Below are 18,368 nucleotides of genomic sequence, written 5' to 3'. Positions count from 1 at the left end.
AATGGTGCAATAAAGACAAAACATTCTGTGAGCGGCAGTTCTGCAAACGTAAACGTCTTGTTGAGAGAGGTCAACAGAGTATGCCAGACTGGGTCGAGCTGAGAGAAAGGCTACAGTAACTCAGATAACCACTCTGTACAATTGTGGTGAGCAGAAAAGCATCTCGGAATGCACAGAATGAACACATCGAACCTTGAGGTGGATGGGCTACAACAGCAGAAGACCACGTACGGTTCCATATCTGTCAGCCAAGAGCAGAAAGCTGAGGCTGCAGGGGACACAGGCTCTACAAAACTGGGCAGTTGAAGACTGGAAAAACACAGCCTGGTCTGATGAATCTTGATTTCTGCTGAGGCACACTGATGGTGGGGTCAGAATCTGGTGCCAACAGAATGAATCCATGGACCCAACCTGTCTTGTGTCAACAGTCCATGCTGGTGGAGGTGGTGTAATGGCGTGGGGAATGTTTTTTTGGCACAATTTTGACACGTTAATACCAATCAATCATCGCTTGAATACCACAGCCTATTGGAGTATTGTTGCTGACCATGTGCATCCCTTCCTCACAATTTACCCATCTTCTAATGACTACTTCCAAAAAAAAGGTTTATTTGGCACATTCACAAGTAGTTTGTACAATAAATAAATAAATGTGCTTAATATAGATAGATAGATTATATATAATGTTTTAGTCATATTTATATATTTATTTCATGAGCATGTGACAATTCATCATTTTTGCATAATGTATTACAGTGTGAGAGATATGAATGAATCAGTAGTCTCCAAATTCTTTTTGAAATATACTCATAGCTGAAAGCCCTAGAATAAAGATCAACTAAATCTGCACTGGGCAAACAAAATCACCTGCTGATCCACTACTCAGGCTCAGGCATAGTTTCCCCACTGTTGCTACAACACATTTCCTCTGCAACACTGCATGAGCCAAATCTTCAAACAAGGCATAATCCCAATCAATCTTTAAATGTGCCTTATATATGATTTTATGTTATTTTACTTCACCTTATGAGTACTGAATTCAGTAATTACTCACTCAATTATGTTGATATGATAGACAAAATGTGATATAGAAGTTCAGCATGGTCAATTTACCTTATATTACACTTTTCTACCACTAGGGGTTCTTGTATATGCATGGTCAGGAGTGTCCGGAAATATACGTATGCACATCCCCATGCATAAGCAAACTTAATAAATCCCATTTAGTGCATAGATACTTGCATACATGCAGTTCATAAATGAGGCCCCAGGTGTTTTTTTTTTTTCTTTTCAATGCTATGTTTGCATGACTTGCTTACATGTCTTGTATCTCAGTATTGATATTATAGAATTTTGTTTATTGGAATTATTCCAATTGTGTGATACAAATTACTTAGTCATGATTTATGTCCAGCATAGGATCCTGCCCTCAAGGAAGAAAATAAATTTTTTTCAACAGGCATGGGTATAGAGGGGGTGTAGTGCAGCACAAACCATTCATCAGCCTCAAGAATAAGAAAGCAAGGGTGAAATTTGCACAAAAAAGCATGCACAGAAGCTTCGGGAGAACTGTCTTATTTTCAGATGAATCCAAATCTAACTTGGACGGTTCTAACTGTAGAGTGTTTATGTGGAGAAAGCCAGGAGAAGTTAGTATTCCAGGAGTATTTATTGAAATTTGTTCAAGGTTTAAGCTGGTAGACCAATAAACAAAGTATTACAATAATCAGTATGACAGCTACTTAAAGCATGGACAATTTTTTTTTTGCATTGAAGGAAGTACGGCTACAGGCATTGTTACAAACATTTGAAAGAAAAAAAAAAAAAATAGGCAGATTTGAAGGTGAGTTTAAAATTACAGTCTAAAAACACATGGTACAGGTCTTTTTTTGATCACTAGAGGCCTGTAGTGGACACTGGATGGACTCAAGAAATGAACCACTTTCTTAACACGGTTGGCTGGAAAGCTTCAATGATTCATGCTTTTACGCCATTGAAGAAGAAGCAAAAAAAAAAAAAAAAAGTGTTAAGTAATTTGAGAAATTGCTTGTTATTGTAGACCGCTTCTATGAAAACTCTTACAGCATTTGATAACCAGGAGCCTCAGTGTCAATTTTGACACTTTCTTACACTGGCGCTGAAATAACTCACCAATTTATTTAGCAATTATGTTCTGATGTTTACATTTCCAATTTAGGATTAGCATTTAAACATTACAACTCTACAACATTAAACAATCTTGTGTATCACAGATAGTTTGACAGCTTTTGAAAATTTGACAGCATTTAGACAATTTACAAACTGATGTGATTAAGCTTGTGATTATGTATTATTAAGCTTCTAAATGATTTACCAGACAGCATGATTGCTTTTAAACACTTCAGGAACAAACAATGTCTATTTTCAGAACACTTATTTTGAATTTAAACGTCTGTTATACACCTTCTCTGTGGTGTGGTGGATGCCAAATATGCACCTGGTTATACTGCTTCAAAACAGGAACGAGAAATTAAATGACATTTAAAAAGCTTGATGCAAAATTGTTGGACACAGATATTCGGTTTTCGGTATCATTCATTCATATTATATATATATATATATATATATATATATATATATATATATATATATATATATATATATAACATTACACACACACACACAAGTTGAAGGAAAAAATGAAAACCTTTTATTCCATTTTTCTATAGTGGTATCTCTGAAAATGCTTTACTAGTAATACTGCTTCCCAATATTCTATAGAGGAACTATAAAGAAATACACTGTGATTTAGGAATATGTTCACTTTAATGTACGTTTTATTTATAACTCAATTTAACTTGACAAGTAGTCAGACAAAATGCATGGGTACCACCAAAAATGTTATTTCTTATATGACTAACAAATTAAAACAAATATGTTTTAATGTCTACAACTGCTAAATAAATATTTCTCCAAGAATTCCAATTTATCTTGAGCTATTCCTTGCATTACATTAATTGAGGTGTCTATAGGAAGTATTAAGATTGCAATTATAAAGAATCAGGAAAAGCACCTCTTTTAAATGTGATTAAAGAACTTACTACTGTACAGAAAACTGCTTATTGTATTAGTATTGTGCGTCATTGACATTTGTTTTCATCAGAGCAGTTAGGGTTTACTAAGTAACAACGGATTACACTAGATGATAAAAATGTAACACACTAAAAAAGGTGGCCGTAGTTTTCTGAGGATTAACTTAACCTGGATTCCCTTTCAGTCCATCAAATGGCTCTGATGTGTCAGCAGCATTAAGCCTCTGCAGTCTTCTTTGCTTTCTGTTGTTGGTTGTACCTGGAGAAGCAGGTTCATATTGACAAAATAAGTTCTACAGTTTACTGTATATATTTAGTAATAATCTGTCGTGATTATTTACTGCACTTAAGCATAGTCAATACAGTGCAGTATATAAACACTGCATTGCATTACTGTTGCATTGCAATTGTGTGAGGATTACATTCATCGATATTTGCTTTCATACTGCACATTACAGGTTCCTGGGTACTTTACAACCTAACACATTGCGGAAATACATTAATTTTGTTTATACCACAGAGTGTTTAAATTCTCAATTCTGACTGGTCAGGAGGTATACACCATTTTTGAGCAACCACACAGCTTGGACAGAAGTTCTGGTTGAAACATGAACACTGGGTTAATATCAATGAGCAATCTAATATGTTATAATTTCTATAGTAACAGCTCATACACAGGGACGACTGATATAATCTAAGACTAATAATAAATGGATTAACCAAAAAAGAAAAAAAGTGACTGGGGCTATAACTTATGATAACAGGGAAAAACTTGTCTCTCTCATGTTCCACAACATTAAATCTTAACTATAACCATTAAAATGTGCTACATGTTGTTCATTAATAAGTTAAATATCTTAATTGTTAGCAAATCGCTGTGGTATAAGTGGAATAACACACTCCCGACCGTTCAGTTATACGAAAAAATTCAGGCTGGGGTGGTGTGATATGGCAGGACGTGAAGCAGAGTGCCATTGCCAATATCACGTGTTATTCTTTACATATTCTGCACCCACAGAATGTAAGTTAACTGAGTTTATTCTGGAAGAGCATGCTCCTTCTACAACAAGCACTTCAAATAATGGGTGCACTGATTACAAACCAGGCATTATTGAGAAGACTGTTACTTTAAATAAAAATAAATAAATACTTTTTTTTAAAAAAAAGCATGCAGTAGATTTCTAGTAATATGAACTCACTTCCATATTCGGAAGAGCTGAGATGCACCTGCACCTCCAACAAAGAAGTTGACAGCAAACAGATTCCAGTTCTTTGGTATAATAACCAGTGAATACCTGGACCAGATAAGACCTACAAACACAGGTGAAAGAATTGGGAGACATATTCTTAAACAGGTACTTAAGTATATAAGATTTAACAGTCTGAAAATCAGTCAATCAACATCCTGTTAGTGGGCAAATCCTGCACCTGTTGCTGTCAGCACTGCAGACTGCGATGTGCTGAGTTTTTCAGCTGGTCTGGTTAGGTCTGCTAAACCAGCTATCACCAGGCCCTGAGAGGAAATAAAGGACAATGTTGCATATCACACTGAAAATGAACATTCTGATGTATATCCTCATCCTAACTGTTAGCAAATCGCTGTGGTATAAGTGGAATAACGCACTCCCGACCGTTCAGTTACAGTCAGGTCCATAAATATTGGGACAGTGACACAGTTTTGGTAATTTTGCCTCTGTACACCACCACAGTGGATTTGAAATGAAGCAGTCAAGATGTGACTGAAGCGTAGACTTTCAGCTTTAATTCAAGGGGTTTAACAAAAATATTGCATTAACCGTTTAGGAATTACAGCCATTTTTTACAGAGTTCCTCCATTTTCACAGGCTCAAAAGTAATGGGACAAACTAATATAATCATAAATATTAGGATTATTTTTATTACTTGGAGGTAAATCCTTTGCAGTCAATGACTACCTGAAGGCTGGACCCCATGGACATCACCAAATGCTGAGTTTCCTCCCTTGAGATGATTTGCCAGGTCTTTACTGCAGCCATCTTCAGTTGCTGCTTGTTTGTGGGCCATTCTGCCTTCAGATTTGTCTTCAGTAAGTGAAAAGCAGCTCAGTTGGGTTGAGGTCAGGTGACTGACTCGGCCATTTAAGAACATTTAATTTCCAAGCTCTTGGGCTGCTTTCACAGTATGTTTTGGGTTGTTATCCATCTGTACTGTGAAGTGCTGTCCTATCAGTTTTGCAGCATTTGACTGAATCTGAGCAGAAAGTATAGCTCTGTACACTTCAGAATTCATCCTGCTACTTCTATCAACAGTCACATTATCAATAAACCCCAGTGACCCAGTTCCATTGGCAGCCAAACATGCCCATGCCATAACACTTCCTCCACATGTTTGACGGATGATGTGGTATGCTTTGGATCATGAGCCCTTCCTTTCCTTCTCCATACTTTTCTCTTCCCATCATTCTGGTACAAGTTAATCTTGCATCAGAACTGGTCAGGCTTTTTTTAGAGGTTTTTTAGCAAAGTCTAATCTGGCCTTTGTGTTCTTGAGTGTTACCAGCGGTTTGCATCTTGAGGTAAACTGTCTGTATTTACATTCATGAAGGTGGCTCTTGATTGTAGACTTTGACAATGATAGGCCTACCTCCTCCAGAGTGTTCCTGACTTGGCTAGATGTTGTGAAGGGGTTGTTCTTCAATAAGAAAAGAATTCTGCAATCATCCACTTTAGTTGTTTTCTGTGGTCTTCCAGGCCTTTTGGTGTTGCTGAGCTCGCCAGTGCATTCCTTCTTTTTAAGAATGTACCAAATTGTTGATTTGGCCCTCCTAAAGTTTCTGCTATCTCTCTGATAGGTCTGTTTTGGTTTTTCAGCCTAATGATGGCCTCCTTCACTTGCATCAACACCTCTTTGGACGGCATATTGAGAGTTCCCATGAACAGCTACCAAATGCAAATTCAACACTTGGAATCAGCTCCAGACCTTTTATCTCCTTAATTTATCATGATATAAGGAGGAAACAGGCCACAGCTGGCCATGAAACTGCTTATCAGTCAATTGTCCCATTACTTTTGAGCCTGTGAAAATGGAGGAACTCTGTAAAAAATGGCTGTAATTCCTAAACGGTTAATGCAATATTTTTGTTAAACCCCTTGAATTAAAGCTGAAAGTCTACACTTCAGTCACATCTTGACTGCTTCATTTCAAATCCACTGTGGTGGTGTACAGAGGCAAAATTACCAAAACTGTGTCACTGTCCCAATATTTATGGACCTGACTGTATATGAAAAAATTCAGGCTGGGGTGGTGTGATATGGCAGGACGTGAAGCAGAGTGCCACTGCCAATATCATGTGTTATTCTTTACATATACTGCACCCACAGAATGCAAGTTAACTGTGTATATTCTGGAAGAGCATGCTCCTTCTACAACAAGCACTTCAAATAATGGGTGCACTGATTACAAACCAGGCATTATTGAGAAGACTGTTACTTTAAATAAAAATAAATAAATAGATATTAAAAAAAACAAAAAAAAAAAAAACATGCAGTAACAGTAGTGGTGTTACTTTGAGAATCACTAATAGAACATACAGAAAAAAACATCAGCTTAAAGAACTACATTAACTGTATAAAGAAATATGACCCATACCCATTTAAACATTGGTGCCCAGAAGAAAACCGTCTTGGGACCTAAAGAGAGAGACATTAATAAATTCATGCTTACAACGCTCATTGTATGCAATATAATTCCACAATGAACAGAATCTTTACTGCCATCAGACTGAGGCCAGTGGAACTTGTCGCTGATAAATCTTTGCTACAAACATGTGACAATGCAATATACAGAATAACAATAAAGAACCTATGTACAATGAGTTAATACGTGATATACAGTGAGCTTCAGAATGACTGCCGCCTTTCATGAAACTGAGCAAAAAATAAAAGAATCTGACTCTTTTGTTTTTAAAATTCGTTGGTGTATCTAGGTAATGGATGCCATAGAGATTTTCCATGTGTGTAACCTCATATTTATACCCCAGAGAAACAGGCATGGTTAAAGGCGACAACAGAGTTGCTGGGGACTGAGAGCAAATAATTTTTATAATAATTCATTCCATTAATTCCATTAAGGGTAATGTTAATTTTATAGTTTTAGAGTTTTGCTCATTTTTATTAAGCATGCTAATACCTCTGGAAGGCACTGTAGTACAGAATATAAATACACCATACCCAGCACAGTGTATATCCAGGACTTGAGAAATAATGTGTATATCCAATTGAGAAATAATGATCCAGTACTCAAGATGACCTGAATAACAACTCTTTGGACAAAGACACTGTATTGAATTCCAGTTTTCTTTAGATATACATGCTCTGGCTGGTCTGTCTCTTTTCTCATTTTTCTAAAACTAGGTACATACAGTCTCTCTGACAGGGCTTTTCCTTTAACCCTCTGGGCTTTATCAGCATTACTTTCTTTCATAAGATGTTGGTCAAAAGATGCAAATCTAAACTACCAGTAAAATCTGAGACAATTAGTAGTTTCATCTTTCTGCATGCTGAACTGTTGATATTTTTCTTTCGTCTTAAACACTGCTGAGTTTTTGGTCAGTCAACATTAGTGCATAAATATTGCAATATTTCTTTTAGTGAATTAAATTAGTACATGGCTAACATCCAACATCACGCAATGAGAGTGAACAAGTCAGCACTGTGACAACAACAGTCAGAAATTAAGGCGGACTACAACAGGGACGCCCTTTAATAAGTCCAGTTATTAAATGAACTGTACTCATGAATATTTAGATATAATGACTCTTATATGGTAATAGCAGTATTACAGGGTGGGAACAAGTCTCACGTCTTAACACCACTGACTTGGACTTGTGTGACGTGAGTGTCTTTCACAAATGTCTTTCATTCCAGACTCGAATCCGCACCTGGTAACAACTACACTGAAAACTGACAAAGAGGAGTTGATTATAAGTTTGCACAAAGCCAGTGAACGACTGAATGGCTTCCCTGACGCAAGTGAAAGGCTTTAGAGCACCAAGGTCGTTGCCTAACACACGCTAGCTTCTGTTCATTAGCTGTTCACACAGAAACCCAGTCACCAGAGACTCCGGGGTCATGCTCAGACTGCTCGAGATTCAGGCTGCACTGAGGGGAAAAAAATCTTCAGTTTCTAACTCAACTTTCAGATCCAGCTAGCTACACTTCCGGAAGTTGCTAGCGCGTTAGCACTTACACCAAGCGGTTAAACTGGTCAGTAAACAAACACACGATGCGGCGAGAAAGACATGAAGGCACTCTAGCGTTACCTGCAGGGTGGTTGTACACAGGTCTCAGTTTGGCAGGCAGTAAATGCTCGATCCTGCCCAGCACCCTGTGATAGGAGGCTCTCAGTCCTACCATAGCCATGATCACTGCTCCTTAACCGCGGCTAAAAACAACTAAACTGTTTAAGGCACGACGCAGCGCTCGCGCTACTCCCCCCGAGATAGTTCTTCGAGGTGAGAGTCTGTCTAGACAAGCAAATCAGTCATAAACCTGCCCTAACATATATATCTATCCACTCGCCCTACTTTCGACCTTTGTGCCGGTCTTGAAACATGCAAGCCTGCAGGGTTAGCAAGCTTGCTTTACCCGTTTTGCGACAAGACTCATTTCACTGCACAGGCATTGGGGAGTTGCTCAGAATCACAAAGTGATTAGCCAATCGGAGCACAGGAAACCGATAGTGACGCACTGATTTCTCGACTGCTAGCCAATAAAAATACAGGAGGCGGGATCTATCGAAATGTGGGTAAGATGAAAAAAATCAAAACCAGGAAATTAGCGGTCAGGGCACAACCCACCATGAGAAGTATCCTATTGGTTGAGTTAGTTCAGCTTACTGTTTCAGGATTGGTCCATTTACCCATGTGATAATCAGGCGCTTTTAAATAAATTACAAGAGAGCCGAATTTTATCATTGTACTGTCATCCCCCTTTTAAAGAGATTAAACACAGCATCTTCCATAAGAAGTAACTGTACCTGAAATGTACACACACACACACAGATTATATATGTGTGTATATGTATATATATATATACACAGTCACTTGATACACACACACACACACACACACACATGTATATATATATATATATATATATATATATATATATATACATATGTGTGTGTGTGTGTGTGTGTGTGTGTGTGTGTCTGTGTTTATTTTTATAAGTATATAATTTGGGTAAAGTAAGCAGAACGAGCTTGTGTGGCTTACCTCAACATTAGGCTCATTGATAAAATTAATTGTAATATATCATGGATTAGGTTGACTGCAAGAACAACACAGCTCTGTTGGAGTAAAAAAAAAACACACACACACACACACACACACACAGAGAGAGAAAACGCTTAACCCAGCTGTTCTTGCTAACAGCTGGCCTGCCTGGGCCTGTCTCTAGCTGTCTGTTCTGCAGGAAGTTTGGCCAGCAGGAGGCGCTACACTCTTTCCTTACCTTTGTTAGAGAATCTCAGCTCCAGACCTGACGACCGTCTGCACGTTTGTGTCTTTCCTAAGGCTTTAATCACCTGCCGTTGAGAATATATTAAAAAATAGCGAATAATATTGAAGATTTTGGCTGGATAAGTGTGTAATTTAATAGCAAGATTTCAGTCACTGCAGAATTCAGTTAGTTACAGAAATGACACACCACTGCACTCGATTTGCCACTATGAATCTTTTTTTTTTAAAGATTAATCAAATATTTGTAATAAATTGTTCTCTTAGACTTTCAAGAAACCTGCCACAATCTCTTAGCACTACTTGCTAAAAGATCCAATAATTATCGGGCTAAAATCCATGACATACTCTTCCATACCTGTCTGTTTATTGTTATGATACACTATATGGCCAAAGGTTTGTGGTCACGTACCTGACCATTACACCCAAATCTGAGCCTTCCCCAAACTGTTACCACAAAGTTGGAAGCACACAATTGTATAGGATGTCTTCGTATGTCATAGCATTACAATTTCCCTTCACTGAAAGGGCTTCACTGGAACTAAGAGGCCCAAACCTGTTCCAGCATGACAATACCCCTGTGCACAAAGCAAGCTCCATGAAAACGTGGTTTGCTAAGGGTGATGTGGAAGAACTCGGGAGGCCTGCACAGAGCCCTGACCTCAACCCATTGAACACCTTTGGGATGAACTGGAGCTCTGACTGCACCTCACTGATGCTCTTGTGGCTGAATGAGCAAATCCTCACTGCCACACTCCAAAATCCAGTGGAAAGCCTTCCCGGAAGAGTGGAGGTTATTATAACAGCAAAGGTGGGCTATAACTGCAATGGTATTTTTTAAAAAAAAATCACATATGGGTGTGATGGTCAGGTGTCTACAAACTTTTGGCCATATAGTGTTCATGCCTGTGTTGTTGGTTCTCTGAGTACCCGTTAGTGAAATACAGTTCTTCTAAAATTATTAGATTAGCAGCACAGTAAACATTTATACCGCTAGAGGGAGATGTGAACCCAGTATTTAATATAAACCATCTTATAAACCTTCTTGGTTATGTTTAAATGTTTGGCGCATGATGAGCCAGTCAAACATGTCATTAATAATAACAATAACATAGTCACGGGTAGCTCTGAGCTTAAAAATAGATCTTTAATAAGATCAGTTATAAAACAGTATTTAAAAGGTCACACCATTAGGGTGTCAGAAGAGTGAAGAGGATTGTTGTTGCTGTTTGGAGTAGCACATAAGAAACCTGTAATTATAAGATGGATGAATAGATAGATAGATAGATAGATAGATAGATAGATAAATTCTTTATTGTCATTGCACAGGGTACAACGAAATTGAGTGTCCCTCTTAAAGGTGCATTAGAATAAAATAAAAGGAGTAAAGGATAACATAAATATAAAATGATATAAATATTAACATAAATGATCAGATTGTAAACAGCTGAGAACAGCACTTAACATATTGCACATTTGAACAGTGTGATCTGGTAAGATTTATACAATTTAAATATAACAATAGAAATTAAAAATTTAAATAAAATAAAACTAAGGTTGCACATTACAGTATTGCACATTCATTTGTTGAATTGCTATTTTGTCTTATGTAAGAATTTTTGCAGTTGGGGATAAATGAATATTAAATAAATTAAAATTATATTGCAATATAATTTTAATATAATAAAGTAACTGACAGGCAATCAGTTGTCAGTTATTTACGAAGGATTTTTCTAAGTTGCAGTGGTGACTGCACTCTTTTTCATTCAGGCGATACGAAAGAAAATGCAGAAAATAGATAAATATGCAGTTAGTACAGTGTCTGCGCAATGCTGCGCGCACTTGATGCTCTTCAAAGTTCTCCACAGGCTGTGGACATAAACATGCGCGCAGCTCGCATTTCATTGGTTGTTGCGTAAGACCTGGGCACAGGAGAACAGAATCTTAAGCAGTTGGCTCAACAACATTTTTGTTATATATTTAGCTTATGATGACACGGAGGCAGTAGGTCGTTTTGTCGCAGGGGTGTAGATTTTGCGTGATTTTGCCCCGTTATTTTGTCCTATTTGGTTTATTGCTGCGATGAAACCCCGGAGTAAATAAGTGCTCTAACAAAAAAAAAGAAGGCGCTGCTAACAGCTAGCTAATGAAGTGCTTTCTACTTGTCGTTCTCTCAATGCTGCTTGTCTCCAGACGAGGGGAGCTTTGAGAGCACCATGTCCTGCTCTGGCAACTTGATTTGGGATGTGAGGAAACGCTCCATCGGTTACAGCGATCCTAACGTTTTCCGAGCGAACTATTTAGGTAAGAAGGCAGCCGTGTTTTTATTTCCCTACCGACGTCATTTTTAAAGGCTTGATGTGCGCGTGGCGCTGACAGCTGTCACTTGTGTGGGGAGCTTGGAGAAGAGAATCTGCTGTCTCTATTACAAGCTTATAGCTTCACTGATTTCTGTCCTTTGCCTTAAGGATTGTTGTTGTTGTTGTTGTTGTTGTTGTTGTTGTGGAACAGAACAGGCTAGCTCATGTTACCTCTCAGGCTATAATATAATAATATATAATATAGCCAGGTGTAGAGTAATCATTGATTAAATACTCCTACTAGTAGTAAGCATGACAATGACCTGCTTTATTGCCATAACATTTTAGAGAAGTATGAGACATATCACTGAATTAGATGCATCAACTACTTTTAAGGTCACAGTTTTGACTTATTGGGAGTTAGGGGACTTAAATGGGCAATGGTTTTAAAGGTTTTAAACAAAATAGTGATTCAGTTCAAGCAAGTGTGACTCTGATGTGTTGAGTCAAAGCACTCCTACTTTCTTTAACCAAGAACTGCTGAAATTATTATTATTATCATTATTATTATTATTGCAACTAAATCAGCTTTTATTTCCCTCCTCCTGACTGCCAGGGCTGGTGAATATCACCTGAATACCATCTTGTGTGTATGCATATGCATGCCAAGAAGTTCCAACAAAATCACAAAGTGATCATTTGTCGTAATATTTACTATAAATACCGTTGTCATGCCCCCATTTTTCCCCATTATTCTTCTCAAATACATATGTTGAAGCTTATGTACATCTTATGGAGCTATCTGTGTAACACTGTACCCCAGAGGTGGACAGATTCATAGTGCAGGTGCCCAGGACATGTAGATTATGTATCTGACCTTTTAACCTTTTAGTTTTTCATTCACAGTTGTCTGGTATGTTGGATAGCACGGTTAATAGGTGGTTGAATCAAGGGTCACCGGTGTTTTTTTTTTTTTTTTACCTCACTCATCCAAAAATCAGTAAAAGAAAACCTCTATCCCTGTTTTGGTCCTGAGCTCAGGGTACTGTCTGTGTGAAGGTTTCGCATGTTCTTTCCATGTTCATGTGGGTTTCCTCCCACTTCCCAAAACATGCCAGTAGGTGGATTGGAGATACTAAATCTCCCTTAGCTGTGAATGAGTGTGTACATAGTGCCTTGCAGTGGATTGGCATCGCATTCCGAATGTATTCCCGCCTCATGCCTTGTGTTCCTGTGATTGGCTCAGGATGCGCCTTGACCCTGACAAGGATAAAGCGGTTACTGTAGTTGAATGAATGAATATTGGTTACACGTAGCATGCCCCAATTGGTTCATGGACTTTTCTTGATGCTGTGACATGCACTACTCTTTTCCAAATGCTACCACCTGCTGCACTGTACACACGCATCAAGGACGTGGTCATGCTATGAGTAGGAACTACTTTTAATAGGCGTATTAATTCATTTTATTGATTCTTAATTATACTTCATCGTTCCTCATGACATTGTGGCATACATTATCCGGGTGATTCTCACCATCCCTGGTGCTTAGGAGAGATGAAATAGAATGCTAGTTATGTATGTAACTGTTGTTCTATGAACACTTGATGATCCTTTTCATTTGTAACCAGCCAATCCGGTGGGACTTGGCGAGAAGGCTCCAGGGAAAAAATGACTGTATGGCAATGGTGACTGTCATACACTCACTTTGTGCTCATGCTCGTACAGACAAGATGATATCCAGGTGATGTTCACCAGCCTTAGTGGTTATCTAGTGTTAGGTCTCTGACTAACACTGTCCTTCATAAACTTGTCTGATACAATGTAAATGTCATTGTTGGATGAGCTCAGTGAGGCTGATGTATAGCTTCATTACTTTATTAAGAGGATAATGGTATGACTGCTTATATATATATATATATATTCCCTACTAGGGCTGGGATGGTATGCAGCATTCCTGGTATTATAACTATAAGCACAATATCATAGATGTCCTGTCCCAAACTCATTCGAATAGTAAATAAACAAATAAAATCAACCTTAGTTGTCCTTATATTGAAAAACTGACTCCCTTCTTCTTTCAATTAAAGCACATTTGTTTAACTGTAGGAGAATTTTGAGTCCTCTCTGGTTTTTGTTTTTCACTTTTACTGAGCATTCTCCACTGCTCAAATTAATCTGATAATTGTGAGTAGTAAGTCAATACACTTTCAAAGAGTGTTCAATCAAAAAATTTGAACGATAAAACGAATCTGATTTTGCTGTGCTTCAACATTCACCCCCATAAAGGGTTAATAAGCCCAGTACCACTGTGATAGTAGGCCTTATTTTAAATTACGTTCACCCAGATGCAATAAGCATGTCACAGTTGCAATACAATGTTCCGCTGACCAATGTAGCATTTAAACACTGGAAGAGAGGAAGTAGCATGTACACAAACCCAGTCTTATTTCTCCACTTTCTGTGAGCGCTATGCCAGTGGAAATATGTTCAAAATACTTCTGTGACTCTCAGCGTGTGTAAAAAAATACTCTGTTCTGCCACTCCATACAAATGGACTGAAGTAGGTTGGACTGTCAGGGAATGTCCTTATTGGGTAGAACATTCTTTGTAACTTTTTGTTTCCAAAAAAACAACATGACATTCTTTATGGTGTTTCACACAGACCCATACGTCTTCTGCTTTCGATGTATATGCTGCCACTGGGTCAAATCGTTAACACCCATGGTGATGCACAGCTTTATACATCCATTACCCCAGACAGCAGTATTACTCTAAACACCCTGACAGACTCCCAAAGCAAATATTACCTGGATGAACAAAAACAGCCTTAAACCTAAAGAAGGCAAAACAAACATTTGTCTTGTGGTACCAACAGGAAAAAAAAGATCAAATTAGGAAACCTGGGTATAATTCTTGATTCTGATCTATCTGTAAACTAGACATAGATAACATTACTCAATCAGCATTCTTTCATTTAACAGTGCATGGGTTAGACCTTATATCAGCTTGCTCAATGCTAAGAAGTTGACACATGCTTTTCTCTTGTCTCGTATTGATTATTGTAATTCGCTGTTTACTGCATTGCCAGTCGTCAGGCTGCAGCTTGTTCAGAATGCTGCAGCACGGGTTCCAACAGGCACACGCAGACGAGATTATATTACACCAATCCTGACGACATTACACTGGCTCCCCGTCTCTTTTACGGTAGACTTTAAAGTACTGCTTCTAGTTTTTTAAAGTCATAATGATTAGAACCTTCATACATTATGGATTGTCTCCCTATGTTCCAAACCCTTTCATTAAGATCTAGCACTGCTTGATGGCACCCAAAGCCAACAAGAAAAGAAGTGGCGAATATATATGTGTTTTAATATGTGTTTTAATATACCTAAAAATAAATCATAATTCTAAAAAGCATCTAAAGACAGATTTTTATACATTCTGTTTTTATTATTTCTTCTGTTTTGTTGTACTTTAAAATTATCTTTAAATTTTCTTATGTTTTTATTAAATTTATTCTTACTTTTCTTATACTGTATATTTATATATTATTATTGCTGCTCAGATTATCTTCTAAATTATTTTTATCCTTATATTATTAATATCTTATGGTATTTTTAATTTCCTTGTGAAGCACTTTGAGCTGTATTTTACATATTTATATAAAGTATAAATTAATATATTTTATTTATATATTTATATAAAATAAACCTTTCATTTTTATGATACATGTATCAATACTACACTATCACTCCATATTTGTCAAACTCTGACCAATTCTAGCTTTAGAGATCCACCTCAAATGAATTATTTTAACATTATTTAATTTTAAATGACAAATGCATGTTTTTAGTTTGTTTTTAGGTGTTTACTTCCTAATGCTTTTGCTTATTATTGAAGGTTCTGTACTTCCTGTTATATCGCTATCAATTTTTTTTTGTACTTTTTCTTTGTTCATGCTTTGTTTTGATTTTGCCAAACATCTGAATGTATGATAGGTACGGTTTAAATATATTATATATGTATTATTATTATTATTATTATTATTATTATTATTATTATGTAAATAGCCCCTTTACCATGCTAACACATCTGTCTCCTTATGAGTGAGCTGTGTTTATTTGTTGTTTGTCTAATCAGTCAGCTAGATATTTGCTATAACATTACAGACTTTTGCTATAAGGTTACACCTTGTTCACAACATCTGAGATCTGGTAGAAACATTAGCCTAGTTAGTTAGGTAGTGTTCAGGCATATCGTGTGTGTGTGCGTGCGTGCTGTATTTAGCATGGCAACAAAGGTTGCATATGAGTGAAGATGTCACAACTACTTTAAAATGACCAAAGTAGTATCACTAGACTATTGTCACAAAGAAAAAAAAAAAGCAGTCTGAGTTAAAAGCAGACTGTGTGGGAACAATTTGCAAACCAAATCAAGACATGACTTGACAAAACATGACAAAGCATCTATTTTATCAGTGTAGATATCTGTGTTTTCAGCGTTGATCAATTATTTCAGCATTGCCTGGTTGTACAAAGAGGGTAGGTTCTGCTTGGGTGTTTAGTATTGAATATGTTCACTTGTAGAAGCCATAGTGTGAATCAGAAAGACATGACTTGTATAGAACAGTCGTCTAGCTTCTGCTTTCTTTTTGCGTGCAACTTGCCAAGTCAGTGTCAATATATTTAGCCCTGCAAGTGTTTTGTCGAAGTTTGGCATTATCCCTTTGCAGATGGCAGACACAAAGCTTGCGAGAATGTCCTTCCATTACAAACCATGCTTTTAGCTTCCTGTCACTTGGTAATTGAGGAAAGACATGAGCGTACAGATGCATTTGAATAACTTGGCTACTGCAGGTTATTTAAAGCCATTGGAGGAGTTCACTGAAAGAGGCATCTAGTTCTGAGCTATAGGTCATTAAGATAATAGTGAAAAAATGTACAACACACTATTCAGACTGCACGGTATTTTAATTCAGACTAAGTGTGCCAAATAATTGCTTAAAATTAGGTTTGTAAAACATAAATTTCACGTTTCAAAAAGCCTGTGTCAACTTATTCTTATAATTCGATTTTTACTGTTAGCTACAGCATCTGCAGTGAACTCGACTGCAAAAGAAAGTTTTATTTAGTTTTCTGGTGTTTCTTTTTGCCTGTTTGAGCTGGGTAGGGCTCTGCTGGAAACAGATTATGACATTTAATCCTATGTACAAATAAGAATTAGCAATATGGTTATGCAAGCTATTCTATCTATTTATGTCTCAGCCACAGCTGGTGAAGTGACTTTATAAACACCTTTTCCTCTACAGGCAGAAGAGAATTTGTGCAGCGTCTGAAGCTTGAAGCTATACTTAAAGTGCACGATGGCTGTGTGAGTATCAAAAATTTATCTACTCGGGTTCATGTTTTACTTGATGTTTCCCTGCCACAGTTGTTTTTTTCCTATGTGTAGATTCCTACAGCTCTGTGTGTCTTAGATCTCTTCCCCTTTATCTATTAATGACACGAACCAAGCGGAAGATAGTCACCAGTCTCTCACTCTCACATGCTGTGATGCAGTATTGCAAAACTTGATATGTTTTATAAGGTCTTTGTAAGCTTTTCTGCACCTTATCATAACTAGATGGGATGCTGCAAGTAGTTTAGTAAAGTTGCAGTATGTCTGTGTTCTTTCTTATGCACTGTGTTGCACTGGCAGGAACTGAAGTGTGAAGGTTTAAAAAAAGTGTTTGCAGTTTATTTATTGTCTCCTAGAAAAGATAGTTTCTCTTATCAGCAAGCTGAAAATAACCCAACAGTTTCCAATTGAAGACACACTACTCGTATTTAGAACGGCCTCTGTGTAGTCTGTAATACGTCACTTATGCGTCAGTGACTGATTGTTGCATTATTGCTCAATGCATTATGCCATAGATATGTTGCATCTTTTCCGATCTTTGTGAAAATCCAGAGCTTCTCTGTGAGTGAAATCAAAAGCAAGAGAGTGTGAAAAGTGAGAAGCTTAGTTGACAGTTTTTCAGAAGGTCTGAGGTAAAATGGGTTTGTGTGATGAAGCTTTGTGTTGTCTTATACAGTGTGGGGCCTGAGAAATGGAAGGGACCAGAGTGCCACAGCCTTTGCGGGTTAAGTTAATGAAATATTGATTGATTTCTTTTAAAGGCAGAGGCATGGTTGAGGGCTCAATTGTCCTTCACCTGAATTCACTACCAGGCTGCTATTGTTCGCTCTCTTACTTCAGTTCAGACTGCAGATTCAGAGCTGATCCGCCTTGGCAAATTGGCTCCATTTACTAGAATCCACTGATGTTAGTTGTGAGTAGAGTGGTTTCCATGTGAGTTCAACACATATCTGTTTCTCTGATTTTAAATAGGTTAACACCATATCTTGGAATGACACAGGAGAGTACATCTTATCAGGATCCGATGACACTAATTTGGTCATCACAAACCCCTACAACAGAAAGGTAATTTTAGGCTTGTGTGTTATACAGAACTATGAG

At 37.4% G+C, this 18,368-nt stretch overlaps 2 protein-coding genes across 7 annotated transcripts in view; one reads left to right on the top strand and one right to left on the bottom strand.

Moving 5' to 3' along the window:
* Positions 1-1,650: 1,650 nt before the first annotated feature.
* mpc2b (mitochondrial pyruvate carrier 2b) lies at positions 1,651-8,702 on the bottom strand. Its single transcript, XM_026913111.3, has 5 exons — positions 8,371-8,702; positions 6,699-6,739; positions 4,500-4,584; positions 4,271-4,382; positions 1,651-3,330 (listed from the first exon to the last, which is right to left on the bottom strand). Exons 1-5 carry the CDS (start codon positions 8,468-8,470, stop codon positions 3,288-3,290), a joined length of 381 nt encoding a protein of 126 aa, XP_026768912.1. The 5' UTR covers positions 8,471-8,702; the 3' UTR covers positions 1,651-3,287.
* A 2,773-nt stretch (positions 8,703-11,475) lies between these two features.
* Positions 11,476-18,368, top strand: part of dcaf6 (ddb1 and cul4 associated factor 6) — a 27,389-nt gene continuing 20,496 nt past the window's right edge. For 5 of the 6 annotated variants that reach the window (XM_053234247.1, XM_053234245.1, XM_053234243.1 and 2 more), the window contains exons 1-3: positions 11,476-11,872; positions 17,179-17,240; positions 18,240-18,332. In XM_053234247.1, coding sequence (XP_053090222.1) covers positions 11,785-11,872; positions 17,179-17,240; positions 18,240-18,332 — 243 coding nt within the window. In that variant the 5' untranslated portion in view covers positions 11,476-11,784. The remainder of the gene's footprint in view (positions 11,873-17,178; positions 17,241-18,239; positions 18,333-18,368) is intronic. The other variant, XM_053234246.1, reaches the window with a different exon arrangement.

Source organism: Pangasianodon hypophthalmus, chromosome 5 (assembly GCF_027358585.1).
Source record: "Pangasianodon hypophthalmus isolate fPanHyp1 chromosome 5, fPanHyp1.pri, whole genome shotgun sequence".
NCBI lineage: Eukaryota > Metazoa > Chordata > Actinopteri > Siluriformes > Pangasiidae > Pangasianodon > Pangasianodon hypophthalmus.
Note: the sequence above shows the minus strand (reverse complement) of the source record. Positions and strands in the feature narration are given on the sequence as shown.